A 12033-nucleotide genomic window follows, 5' to 3' on the forward strand; every position below is an offset into this window, starting at 1 on the left:
TCCCAGACTTGACTTTGCTTCTCCTCAGTAGGCCAGTTGTGATACAGAGTCACATGGTAGGAAGGGTTTCTTCAGCAAGAGGGTGTATTCCATATAATTGTTCCCCAGACCAGACCAGAACAACTTTTACAGTTGAAATGACTGATTTTACAAGTTGTTCTTACTAAACTTCCCTGAAGGTGAAGAAGGAGGAGCTTGTTAGGTTGTAGGCAGAGGGGAATGTTGTTGGTCATGCTGGTGCACATTTTTTTTTTTTGGTCAGTTGTGGGGCCTGAACTCTGAGCCTGGGTGCTGTCCCTCAGCTCTTCAGCTCAAGGCTAGTGCTCTACCACTTCAGCCACAGTGCCATTTCCAGCTTTTTCTGCTTATGTGGTGCTGAGGAATCAAACCCAGGACCTCATGCATGCAAGGCAAGCACTCTACCACTGAGCCATCTTCCCAGCCCCCTGGTGCACATCTTTAATCTCAGCCTTCCAGAGACTAAAGCAGGAGGGTCTGAGGGCCTTAACTTTTTTTTTTATTTTGTCAGTCCTGGGGCTTGAACTCAGGCCCTGCCCACTGTCCCTGACCTTTTGCTCAAGGCTAGCACTGTGCCACTTGAGCCACAGTGCTAATTCTGGCTTTTTTTGTTTATGTGATACTGAGGAATTGAACCCAGGGCTTCATGCTAGGCAAGCACTCTACCACTAAGCCACATTCCCAGCCCCATAGGGCCTTGACTTCTGATCTGTATCAGGCTGAGCTACATAGCAAAACCTTGACTAGAGAAAAAGAGTAGGTGGAAAGGAAGCAAGCTGGGAAGAGATAGACACCACCATTAATGAACACAGTGACTGGATCTGTGGCTCAAGCAGTAGAGTACCTGCTTAGCAAATGCAAAGCCCCAAAATTCATTACCTACTGCCACCAAACAAAGTTAACGACAAGGCAGGCCAGGCAAGGGTTGAGAACTAAAAGCAAGACCTTGCTTACTGTTCTGTCAGCAGTTTGTACCTAGCATATAAACCACAGCAGAAAATCTGTTCATGAAACACAGTGATAACATCAGTTATATTAGAAATCCAGAGACATCATCCCCAAGTCTATTGGGTTTCCTGGGACATGAAGAAAAGGAAGAGAATTAGTCTGTTCTGATTGTTGCATAGGGGAAATTGCACAACCAAGAGAGTCTGTGAATGACAAATGAGACCTCCTTTTTAAGCATCAGCATGCAACTTAACGGACAGGAAGTGATGAGTTTCATTTTCAGCATTTGATCCAAATGACATGGTGTAGGCTGAACATGGCCTCTACACAGCAAATGTTCCAGCAGGAGGTGAGGGATCTGGGCACAATTTGCAAGAGTGACTGAAGATGTTATTCCAGAAGACCAAAAATGCAGAGAAGATAGCAAGGAGTCGGAATGGGAAAGCCACAAAGGGTATCTAGAACTGGGAGAAAAGCCAGGTCGCCACAAGAACATGAATGTGACTGACTGAGACATAAAGAAGCATCCCTGATCTGGTCATTGTCCTGTGTGAGAAAATAAAGGGCAGAAGCCAGGAAAAGACATTTAGGCAAGATGAAAATCCTCTTAAGCAGGAAGAAACAGCAGTGGAAGTGAAAAGTGGCAGGAAGGTCAAAGCGAAGGAAGTGAAGGCAAACACAGAAGGTTGTGAGGAAAATTCCAGAGTTTTGGTGAAAGACAGAGGCCTAGAGGGGCAGAGTTGGCCTAAGCCATAGAGGTCGTTCTCTGTTCTGTAGAGGGGAGGGTTTGGACCGGTGCATTGGTGTTTAGTCCCACAGGAGAAGAAGAGGTGCCATATGGCTGCAGCTCACTCAACCTTCGGGCCATGTTTCTAGCATCCTAAATTCCAGCCTGACTTGGTCTACAAGGAGGACATACCAGGCCCACCCACCCCACCCCTGACCTGATCCATCTCTCTTTCAGGATAGGATTTTTGGGCCTTGGCCTCATGGGAAGTGGCATTGTCTCCAACTTGCTAAAGATGGGTCACACGGTGACTGTATGGAACCGGACTGCAGAAAAAGTAAGTATTGTGAGTCAGATGTACTGGTCCCTGGAATGCGGGTGACTACTCACTGTTCCACATAGGGTGAAGGAGAAGCCAAACCTAATCCTGGCAGGTAGATGTTATTAGAAAAACTAAATGCCTAGGGATGGAGATATGTCTCCAATGACAGAGTGCCAACTAAGAAGCAAGCCCAGCAAATGCAGCACCCTGACATACACACACAGGATAAAGATGCTCCCTGCGGTTGCCTAAGATTACTCAATAGATTTTTCCTCTGTCTGGGTGTCACCTTTAGGGATAGAGGTTAGATAATGGATGGTGGTCACAGATAGCTTGAGGCTATCTAGGTCCTGGCACATAGCACCCTGGGCACACCGGTGCCACTAGGCTAGGCATGGGCTAGTGCTGAATTCCAGTTACTGTCTAAGTAAGAATGACCAGGACGCCTCAGCTGCCTATCCCAGGGACATGGAGAACCTGTAGTTCCCTTAAAGGGCCTCTGTACATCCTAGGTTTTCTTGGTGTTGATTTTGTTTGGGGGCTGGGGGGGTGGGGGGAGGGAGTTGGCAGTTTGGAACTTGCTAGTCAGATTCTCTACCACTGGCCCACCCTCCCAACCCCATGCTGCTTTGTGATTGGAAAACTTCCATGTCACCCACAGGACTGTTCCTCCCAGGGAGGCAGGAGAACAAAGCAGTTACGAACTTAGGTTTACGTCAGTCCCAAATTCATGTCACAAATGCATCAGACCTCCTTCCTGTCAGTATCCTCACCTGAGAAGGTGAGGCACCTGCTCAAAGGGCATGGCATTGGACAGGTCATCCGAAACAGCACAGTACTCTGGCTTGGTACATGCCTATAATATCAGCTACTGTAGAGGTTGAGGCAAAAGGGTTGCTCTGAGTTTGGTCCAAGTTCAGGGCCATACCAAGATCCTAATGCAAAAACAACAAAAAGTGCTCCTCTAGTTCTTGTGAATAAGTAGGGAACACATTGTGAGACCTCATTACTGAAAGGCTACACAGACCAGTTTAGGCAGCCTGAGGCAGGGCTGTTCGTTATCACTGTGTAGACTCAACACTCAAGGAAAGCTTCTCTGGACAATTGCTTAGAAACTTGGGGAGAACCAGACCCTAGTGTCTTATGCCTGTAATCCTAGCTACTCAGGAAATAGATCTGGGGAACATGGCTCAAAGCCCAGCCTGGGCAAGAAAGTCCATGAGACTCTTACCTTCAATTAACTACCAAAATAACCACAAGTGGAGCTTTGGCTCAAATGGTAGAGTGCTAGCCTTGACCAAAAAATCTCAGGGTCAGAGCCCAAGCCCTTAGTTCAAGCCCTAAGGACTGGCCAAAAAACAAAACAAAACAAAAAAAAAACCCAGAAAAAATGAAATTTACTATTAATGTAGCTCTTTTGGAGTTTACAAGCACTCAAATCCACTAACAACAAATATGAATTGTAGTTTTGGTAATATCCCACAACAAAGAATAAACAAATTGAAAGGTATACTAGCTAGATGTACTGGTAACAAATACAATTTTAAAAAAAGAGTAATGTAATGATTTTATTAAACATAAGAAAAAAGCCCACAGCCGGGCGCTGGTGGCTCACGCCTGTAATCCTAGCTACTCAGGAGGCTGAGATCTGAGGATCGCGGTTCAAAGCCAGCCCGGGCAGGAGAGACTGTGAGACTCCTATCTCCAATAAACCACCAGAAAACCGGAAGTGGCGCTGTAGCTCAAGTGGTAGAGTGCTCGCCTTGAGCTGAAGAGCTGAGGGACAGGGCCCAGGCCCAGAGTTCAAGCCCCACGACCGACAAAAAAAAAAAGAAAAAAGCCCACAAAAGAGAAACAGTAGGCAAAGGTATGAAAAAAAAAGTGTACCAGAAGTCATCAAAATATATAAACCAGAAATATGCAGTTGTTAGTCTTGAACTCATAATTCTCCTGCATCAGTCTCCTGAGTAGCTGTGATTACAGGCACACATCACCACACCCAGCACAGAACATTTTAAATGCATATAAAAAAAAATTAGTAAAAGTAAAGGCTCTAGCCTGGCACCAGTGGCTCATGCCTGTAATCCTAGCTAATCAAGAGGCTGAGACCTGGGGCTGGGCGTATTGCTTAGTGGTATAGTGCTTGCCTAGTATTCATGAAGCCCTGGGTTCAATTCCTCAGTACTACATAAACAGAAAAAGCTGGAAATAGTGTTGTGGCTCAAGTGGTAGAAAGCTAGTGTTGGGCACAAAGAGGCCCAAGAACAGAACCCAGGCCCTGAGTTCAAGTCCCAGGACAAGCAGAAAGAGAGGGGGGTGGGGAACGGACCTGAAGGTTCACAGTTTGAACACAGCCCAAGCAGAAAAATCCTTGAAACTCTACCTCCAAACTAACCATTAAAAAGCTACATTGGACAAGGCATGGCTCAAGTGATAGAATGCCAGCCTTGCAAGCATGAGGCCCTGAATTCAAACTCTAGGATCATCAAAACAAAAAACAAACAAGACATGCACTAGAGCGCTCGCCTTGAGCTGAAGAGTACAGGGACAGCGCCCAAGCCCAGAGTTCAAGCCCCACAACTGACAAGAAAAAGGAAAGGAAAAAAAAAAAGCATGCAAAATACTAAATCTAAATTATTCTCATTACTGTGTACCCCTGTGAATAAGACAATAGTAGTGTTTAGGCTCAAAGCCTGGTGATGACCCTTAGCTTTTTTGCTCAGAGCTGGTACTGTACCACTTGAGTCACAGCCTCACTTCTGGCTTTTTACTGGTTAGTTGGAGGTAAGAGTCTCATAGACTTTTCTACCTGGGCTTGTTCCAGATCTCCACCTCCTGAATACCTAGGATTACAGGAGTAAGGAACGAGAAACTAGCTTTAATTACTTCTTTTATTGCTTATTGTTCAAAGAAATACTACCAAAACACCAGTGATACATTTTGTTAGGAACCAGCAGCAGTGTGGGCAGCCAGCCTGAAAAGGAATGGCGGCCAGAAGGAGGGGCTCCCATCAGCCCTGCTTCCCAGCACAGTGCTGGCAGCCCAGGGCACTGACGTTCTCCGAAGCCAGACCTCTAGCTCTGCTGTCCCAGTCCCCACCTCAGCCTCCTGCCTGGAGGCCAGCCAGGTTCTGGGCCTGACTGGCATACTTGTGCACTACCTGCTGCTCACGTTAGGATCTGTGACTTTTGCAGTGTGATTTGTTCATCCAGGAGGGGGCCCGCCTAGGAAGAACCCCCGCTGAAGTCGTTTCCACTTGTGACATCACTTTTGCCTGTGTGTCGGATCCAAAGGCAGCCAAGGACGTAAGGATCCCCCTCCCCTCAGCGCTCAGGTCGTAGCCAGGAGAGCTGGCTGGCCTCCTCCCCTTCTCCCCTGCACAGCGAGTGAGTCTGCATGTGGGGGCTGGATTTCCTATTTAGGGGCCATCTCCCATTGGGAAGGGCATTTGCCTACATGGAATACAGACTTCTTTACTTTGAAACAAAGCATGAAAACTATACTTGAAGTCTGTACTGAAATGATTCCTAAGCATCTGTTGAGCTAGAAGCTTTGGGGCTGAGGGTACTTTGGGTTCAAAGGCCAGCTTCCTATGCGTAGCTATTTCTGAATTTGAACGTGTTAGAAGTTCAGATGTAGCCATCCTGTTAACACAGGGGACTGGTCTAATCTGAGTCAGTCCAAAGAAGGCCCAAAATAAATAATGGGATCCTGTTGAGAGGGTGCAAGAACAAATGGGAAGGAGCATTCTGGAAATACTATTTTAACCCTCGCATATTTAGTGGGCTCTTCCCTTTTCAGCCTTAATAGTTAATTCCTAACCAGGAAGTGAGCCAAAAAGCCAACACATGGTGGTCTACAGGAGCTTCTGAGCATTGGCTGGGAGGCCAGGCTGTTGCTTCTTTGTATCCCCACAGCTGGTTCTGGGCCCCAGTGGTGTCCTACAAGGGATCCGCCCAGGCAAGTGCTACGTAGACATGTCCACGGTGGATGCTGACACGGTCACCGAGCTGGCCCAGGTATCCCCCTGGCTCTAGATTGTCCCCAGACCCAGGCTGAACAAAGCCAAGTGTGGGTGGTTCCCTGTGGGACAGCTGAAGGCAACTGCCTGGGTGGAAGGCAGGCCCCCGAAGATGCTCCTTGACGTGTCTGGGGGGCCTGTGAGGCACAGGCCTCTAGAAGCTGTGGCTTTCCCACACAGGTGATCGTGTCCAGGGGCGGCCGCTTCTTGGAAGCCCCAGTCTCAGGGAACCAGCAGCTGTCTAATGACGGGATGTTGGTGATCTTAGCGGCCGGAGACAGGGGCTTGTATGAAGACTGCAGCAGCTGTTTCCAAGCCATGGGGAAGACCTCCTTCTTTCTAGGTAATATGTCTGCCACCGCTGGGGCCATGTCAGGCCTGGAGGTCGGGGACTGCATCCGTCTTACATGGCCTTCCTACCGGGCACTCTAGGGGAAGGTTTCCGTTGATGGTTACAGTCAGTGCCTAGAAGGAGCAAGAACCTGCTTTGTCACAGACAGGTGAAAGAGACTCCCAGATGCAGGGTGAGGGCAGGAAGAGAGGCCCGCCTCTTGTGGCATTCTTGGCATGTGATTTTGACTCTTTGCCCTTGGCAGGTGAAGTTGGCAATGCAGCTAAGATGATGCTGATCGTGAACATGGTCCAAGGGAGTTTCATGGCCACCATTGCCGAGGGACTGACCCTGGCCCAGGTGACAGGCCAGTCACAGCAGACACTCTTAGATATCCTCAATCAGGGACAGTTGGCCAGCATCTTCCTGGACCAGAAGTGCCAAAGTAAGTCCCCTTTGGTGTCTTTTTTCATCTTCCCTGGGGGGAAAGCCTGCAGGAGGTTTTATTTAGGGTCCTGAGTTCTTATCAGTAGCTTTCCTTCCTCAGACATCCTCCAAGGAAACTTCAAGCCTGATTTCTACCTGAAGTACATTCAGAAGGATCTCCGCCTGGCCATCGCGCTGGGCGATGCCGTCAACCACCCCACCCCTATGGCAGCTGCCGCCAATGAGGTAACGGGATAGCACGCGGCCAAGTCCCAAGACTCCGCACCTTCTTGCAATTGGTGTTTCCCTCCCTCTGTTGAGCTTTGCTCTTTTTCTTCTTTTTTTGTTTTTTCCACATTTTGTTTAGATAGAGTCTCACTTTATATTTGGGGCTGACTCTGACTGTGATTCTTCAACCTGTTATGTCCTATGTAGCAGGAGTGACAGGCTAATGCACCAACGCAGGTTGTTTTGTTGCAGTGATGTTCACTGACATCTCATGCTAGCCTTGAACTGCAGTCTGGCCAATTTCTGCCTTCCAGGTTATTGGGATTGTTATCAGCCTATTCTGCTGTTTTTTGTTCTTTTCAGTCATAAGGCTTGAACTCTGAGCCTAAAGCTCTGTCTCTATAAACTGTTTGTTTAATCGGTTAATCAGTCGTGGGGCCTGAACTCTGGGCCTGGGTACTCTCCCTCAGCTCTTCAGCTCAAGGCTAGCACTCTACCACTTGAGCCACAGCACCACTTCTGGCTTTTTCTGCTTATGTGAAGCTCAAGAATTGAACCCAAGGCCTCATGCATGCAAGGCACTCTACCACTGAGTCACCTTTCCAGTCCCTCTGTAAAGCCTTTTGCTCAAGGCTAGTGCTCTACCACTTTGAGCTGCAGCTCTACTTAGTTTTTGTTGTTGTTGAGAACTGGAGAGGAGAAGCACAAAGGGACTTTTCTACTCAGGCTGACTTGAAACTACGATCCTCAGACTGCAGCCTCCTGAGTAGCTAGGATTACAGCCTGCCTGTTCTGCTGTTTTAAAGTTCAGGACTCTCAACTTGGCTGTTTTTTCTAACCCCTTAATATGAATTCCTTTACCCTTGACTTTTGTCTTTCCCGAATGATTTATTCTTCCATTTATGGATTAAAATTTATCAAGTCAGGCATAGTGGCACACATCTGTAATCTCAGCTAGTTAGGAGGCTGAGGCAGTAGTATTGATTGAGCCCAGAAGTTCAAGGCTAGCCTAGTTAAAACTGAAGGTCAGACTCAAAAGTTTGCTCGACATTTGGAGATTTTTAGATATCTAATGGTTATTGATTTCTATTTTATTCATCTTGTGGATTAGAAGACATGGCCATGTGGTATTTTATGCTTTACATTTATCAAGACTTGTGGCCCAGCAGATGGGCTCTCTTTTTGATGCTACTACCTGTGCAATTAAATAGAATGTGAGTTCTGCCAAGTGTGGCGGTTCATACCTGTAATCCTAGCTATTTAGGAAGCAGTGATCACAAGAAGCATGGTTTGAGGTGAGCATGGGCAAAAAGTTTATGATACTCCATTTCAATCAGTAAACAAGTTGAGCCAGCTACATGGGGGGAGCAAAAATAGGAGGATCATGGTCCAAGCCAGTAATGACAAAAAGCAAGACCTGTGCTCGCTTCGGCAGCACATATACTAAAATTGGAATGATACAGAGAAGATTAGCATGGCCCCTGCGCAAGGATGACACGCAAATTCGTGAAGCGTTCCATATTTTTCTGTGCTGTTCCCATTAGAGTTTCTTCATTTTGAAAGTCTGATGATTGAAAACAAACAAACAAAAAAAAGCAAGACCTAACAGGTACTGGTGGCTCATACCTGTAATCCTAGCTACTTAGGAAATTGAGGTCCTTAGGGATCACAGTTCAAAGCCAGCCCAGACAGGAGAGTCTATTAGATTCTTACCTCCAGTTAGCCAACAAAAATAAATGAAGGGCTGGGAAGTTGGCTTGGTGGTAGAGTGCTTGCCTTGGCATGCACAAGGTCCTGGGTTCGATTCTTGAGCACCATATAAGCAGAAAAAAGCCGGAAATGGCACTGTGGCTCAACTGGTAGGGTGCTATCCTTGAGCTGAAGAGCTGAGGGACAGCACCCAAGCCCAGAGTTCGGCCCCCATGACTGACAATAAATAAATAAATAGGTGGAGCTGTGGTTCAAGTGGTAGCGTGCTAGCTTTGAGCAAAGTTCATTGCCAACCTAGGCAAGTTAGACCTTGTCTCAAAATTAAGGACAAAAGGACTGAGATTGTATGTAGTTCAGTGGTAGATCACCTGTTTAGAATGCTCAGAAACCTAGGTTTAATCCCTGGTGTTGCAAGAAAATAAAGAATGTGAGTCTGAAGTTGCTGAGTATATTCCACAACTGTCAGACAAAGCAACTGACTAGAAACCTGTGCTGTGGCTCACACCTGTAATTGTAGTTACTTAAGGAAGTAGAGATCTACAGAATCATGGTCAAGGCCAGCCAGTCAGAAGAGGTAGAGAAACCAAATAACCAACACAAAGCCAGTCTGGAAGAATGACTGACATGGTACAGTGTAAGCTGAGCAAGTGCAAGGCCCTGAGTTCAAACTCCAGTAACACCTGAAAAAGAATCTCCGAACTAGTGGCATAACCTGCTTTCCTCCTTTAATTCTGTCTTTGGCACTGTTAGGCTTTTAGACATTGATGGGTGCTAGTGTCCTTGTGCGTTTGACCTTTAGTGCCTCTGGAATGTCTGTCTGCTGTTTGGCATGGGTAGACACTGCATGCAGCCCTGTCATGCTTGCTTTTTTCATTACAAGGGAGGATCACACACTGGACTTGAGCTCAGCCTGGGCACTATCCCTGAGCTTTTTTGCTCAAGGCTGGTACTGTACCATTTGAGCCACAGCTCCACTTCTGGCTCTTTTATGGTTAATTGAAGATAAGAATTTCATAGACTTTCCTGCCTGGAGTTGGTTTCAAATTGTGATCCTCAGGTCTCAGCCTCCTGAGTAGCTAGGATTACAAGTGTGAGCTACTGGTGTCCAGCTTCATGTTTACTCTTATTACAGGGTTTCTCCTATATTCTTCCCACCTATGTTTTTTGTTTTTTGGTCAGTTGTGGGGTTTGAACTCTGGGTGGGTGCTGTCCTTCAGCTCTTCAGCTCAAGACTAGCATTCTACCATTTGAGCCAAAGCGCCACTCCCAGCTTTTTCTGCTTATGTGGTGCTGAGGAATCGAAGCCAGGGCCTCATGCATGTGAGGCAAGCTCTCTACCACTGAGCCACCTTCCCAGCCCCGCCCCCCCTCCACCTATGTCTTTACATTTAAATTCTGTCGTTTGTAGACAGTCCTTGGTTAGGGCTGCTTTTTGGCCATTCTGACTGTTTCTGCCTTTTAGTTGGAGTATTTACTGTGTTAGCATGCTTTCAAATACTATATTTACAGGTCACTTGCACATGCACTGTTGGTAAATTTTGTGGGGTGTGGCCATTCAGGCCACAGAATGTGATTCAGGCTCTGCACTGTAGGAGCTCAGAAGTTGCATCTGTGTGGAGGTAGGACTGGATTTGCAGTGACCCTCTTGTCATTGTTGCCTCTGCCTTCATCTGCCTTCAACTTAATGATGGAATCTGCTTTAGAATTGTGTTTTCATTTGCCTCTTGACTTGGTGGTTGCATAAGGATTACAATATGTGGCTACCTTCACGGGCTAAGCCAGGAGCAGAGTTCTGTGTGGTCAGGTGCAGGAGCACCTCCACACCCAGGGGTGTCTCGTAGTATCTTCCCACCTGTTTTCTCACCATCCCCTCTGCAGGGGCCAGCACCTCCCCAGCAGCTCAAAGTCCTGAGCACCCTGTCTTTGCAGCTGGGTACCCACCACCTCTCCATCTGTGTTATTTTACTCCTATTTCTTTTTTTCCAGGTGTACAAAAGAGCGAAGGCACTGGACCAGTCTGACAATGATATGTCTGCCGTGTACCGAGCCTATATACACTAACCCTTCAATGCCCCACCTCGCCCCTTCATCTTTCTCTGGCCCCTGTTCCTCACATGGGGTCGGGGTCCTGGGACTTAGCTCTGGACCAGCCCACCTGTCTCCATTTCCTTTTATACAGACTTTGCGACTTGCTGTCGGCCCAGTGTGTGGCAGCCCCTCTCTGAGATCCTGGGCAGGGAGTGGGGCTGTCAGCACGGTGCCTGATGAGGAAGCTCCTGGACTGGGCACTGGCCATGGAGTATGAAGCTGTGTATTCTCTGTCTGTCTTTCTCTCTTTCTCTCTGTTTCTATCTGTCTCTGTCTGTCTCTCTCTCTCTCTTTCTCTTTCCCTCTCTCAAACACACATACACACACGCGCACGCACACACACACACACACACACACACACACACACACACACACGTATTCACACACTGGCTCTTGCCCCAGGATAGAAGCTGCCCAGAAACTGCTGCCTGGCTTTTCTTCTTCCAAGCTTGTCTCATCTCCACCCCCTTGAGCAGAGGGACTAGAATTGGCCCTGAGCACTGGACACTGCCCCAGTCCCCAGCATGGAGGCGGGAGAGAGGTCCACATCCCCACAGCACCAGGAGGGAGCAGCTCAGCCAAAGTGAACCAGCACAAACACCAACACAGGCTCCGTGGGCCCTCCAGTCTCAGGCCACCGGCTGGGGAGGATTTCCCAGCTGGCCTCCTTTCTCAGGCCTTTGTGAACTGAAGAGGGACTGGCACAGCCTGCCAGGCACCTCTGTAGGGAGCGCAAGAGTGGCTGGCCTGCGGTGAGTGTGGCCGCCTCCTCCGAGCTGCTCACCTTGGCCCTACCCCAGGTGCCCTGATGTGAGCACTCCTCCTCCTGGGCTGCTTTAGTATTTGGATTTGCATTCCAGCCCTTGGGAAGGGTCCTGAGGGCACCGTGAGCAGTGGGGAATGGGGCAGCGCCTTCCGTTTCCGTTAAGACAGTCTCTTCACCTGGCCTTGAAGAGCCTCTCTGACTGACCACCTGCTCCTGCCTGCCCCGCACAGGTCCTGCATGCCCCACCCTTCACCCCTTCCTCCCATGGAGAGTGTCCGTGTCTGTCCCCTGTGTGGCCCAGACCCAGCAGCCTGCAAGCCATGAGCACTTCTGAGGCCCAGCTCTTGTCTTTGCTCCAGGCAGCATCAGGGTCTTCGGTGCTCCCCAGCCAGACCAGGGTCTTTGGAGGGGAGGGAACGGGCCTGACCTAACCTGACCACAGAGTGGG

General features: G+C 48.3%; 1 protein-coding gene across 3 annotated transcripts in view; it reads left to right on the plus strand.

Annotated features, from left to right (window-relative positions):
* Glyr1 (glyoxylate reductase 1 homolog (Arabidopsis)) overlaps positions 1 to 12033 on the plus strand; it is a 48462-nt gene that overhangs the window by 21253 nt on the left and 15176 nt on the right. Inside the window, exons 10-16 of one of the 3 annotated variants that reach the window (XM_013011413.1) lie at positions 1931 to 2030; positions 5210 to 5320; positions 5933 to 6034; positions 6217 to 6379; positions 6633 to 6812; positions 6915 to 7039; positions 10718 to 11095. In XM_013011413.1, coding sequence (XP_012866867.1) covers positions 1931 to 2030; positions 5210 to 5320; positions 5933 to 6034; positions 6217 to 6379; positions 6633 to 6812; positions 6915 to 7039; positions 10718 to 10792 — 856 coding nt within the window. In that variant the 3' untranslated portion in view covers positions 10793 to 11095. Of the gene's footprint in view, positions 1 to 1930; positions 2031 to 5209; positions 5321 to 5932; positions 6035 to 6216; positions 6380 to 6632; positions 6813 to 6914; positions 7040 to 10717; positions 11096 to 12033 lie in introns of those variants that run through there. The other 2 variants (XM_013011414.1, XM_013011415.1) reach the window with 2 other exon arrangements.

The sequence above is a fragment of the Dipodomys ordii genome, unplaced genomic scaffold (assembly GCF_000151885.1).
Source record: "Dipodomys ordii isolate 6190 unplaced genomic scaffold, Dord_2.0 Scaffold14, whole genome shotgun sequence".
Taxonomy (NCBI): domain Eukaryota; kingdom Metazoa; phylum Chordata; class Mammalia; order Rodentia; family Heteromyidae; genus Dipodomys; species Dipodomys ordii.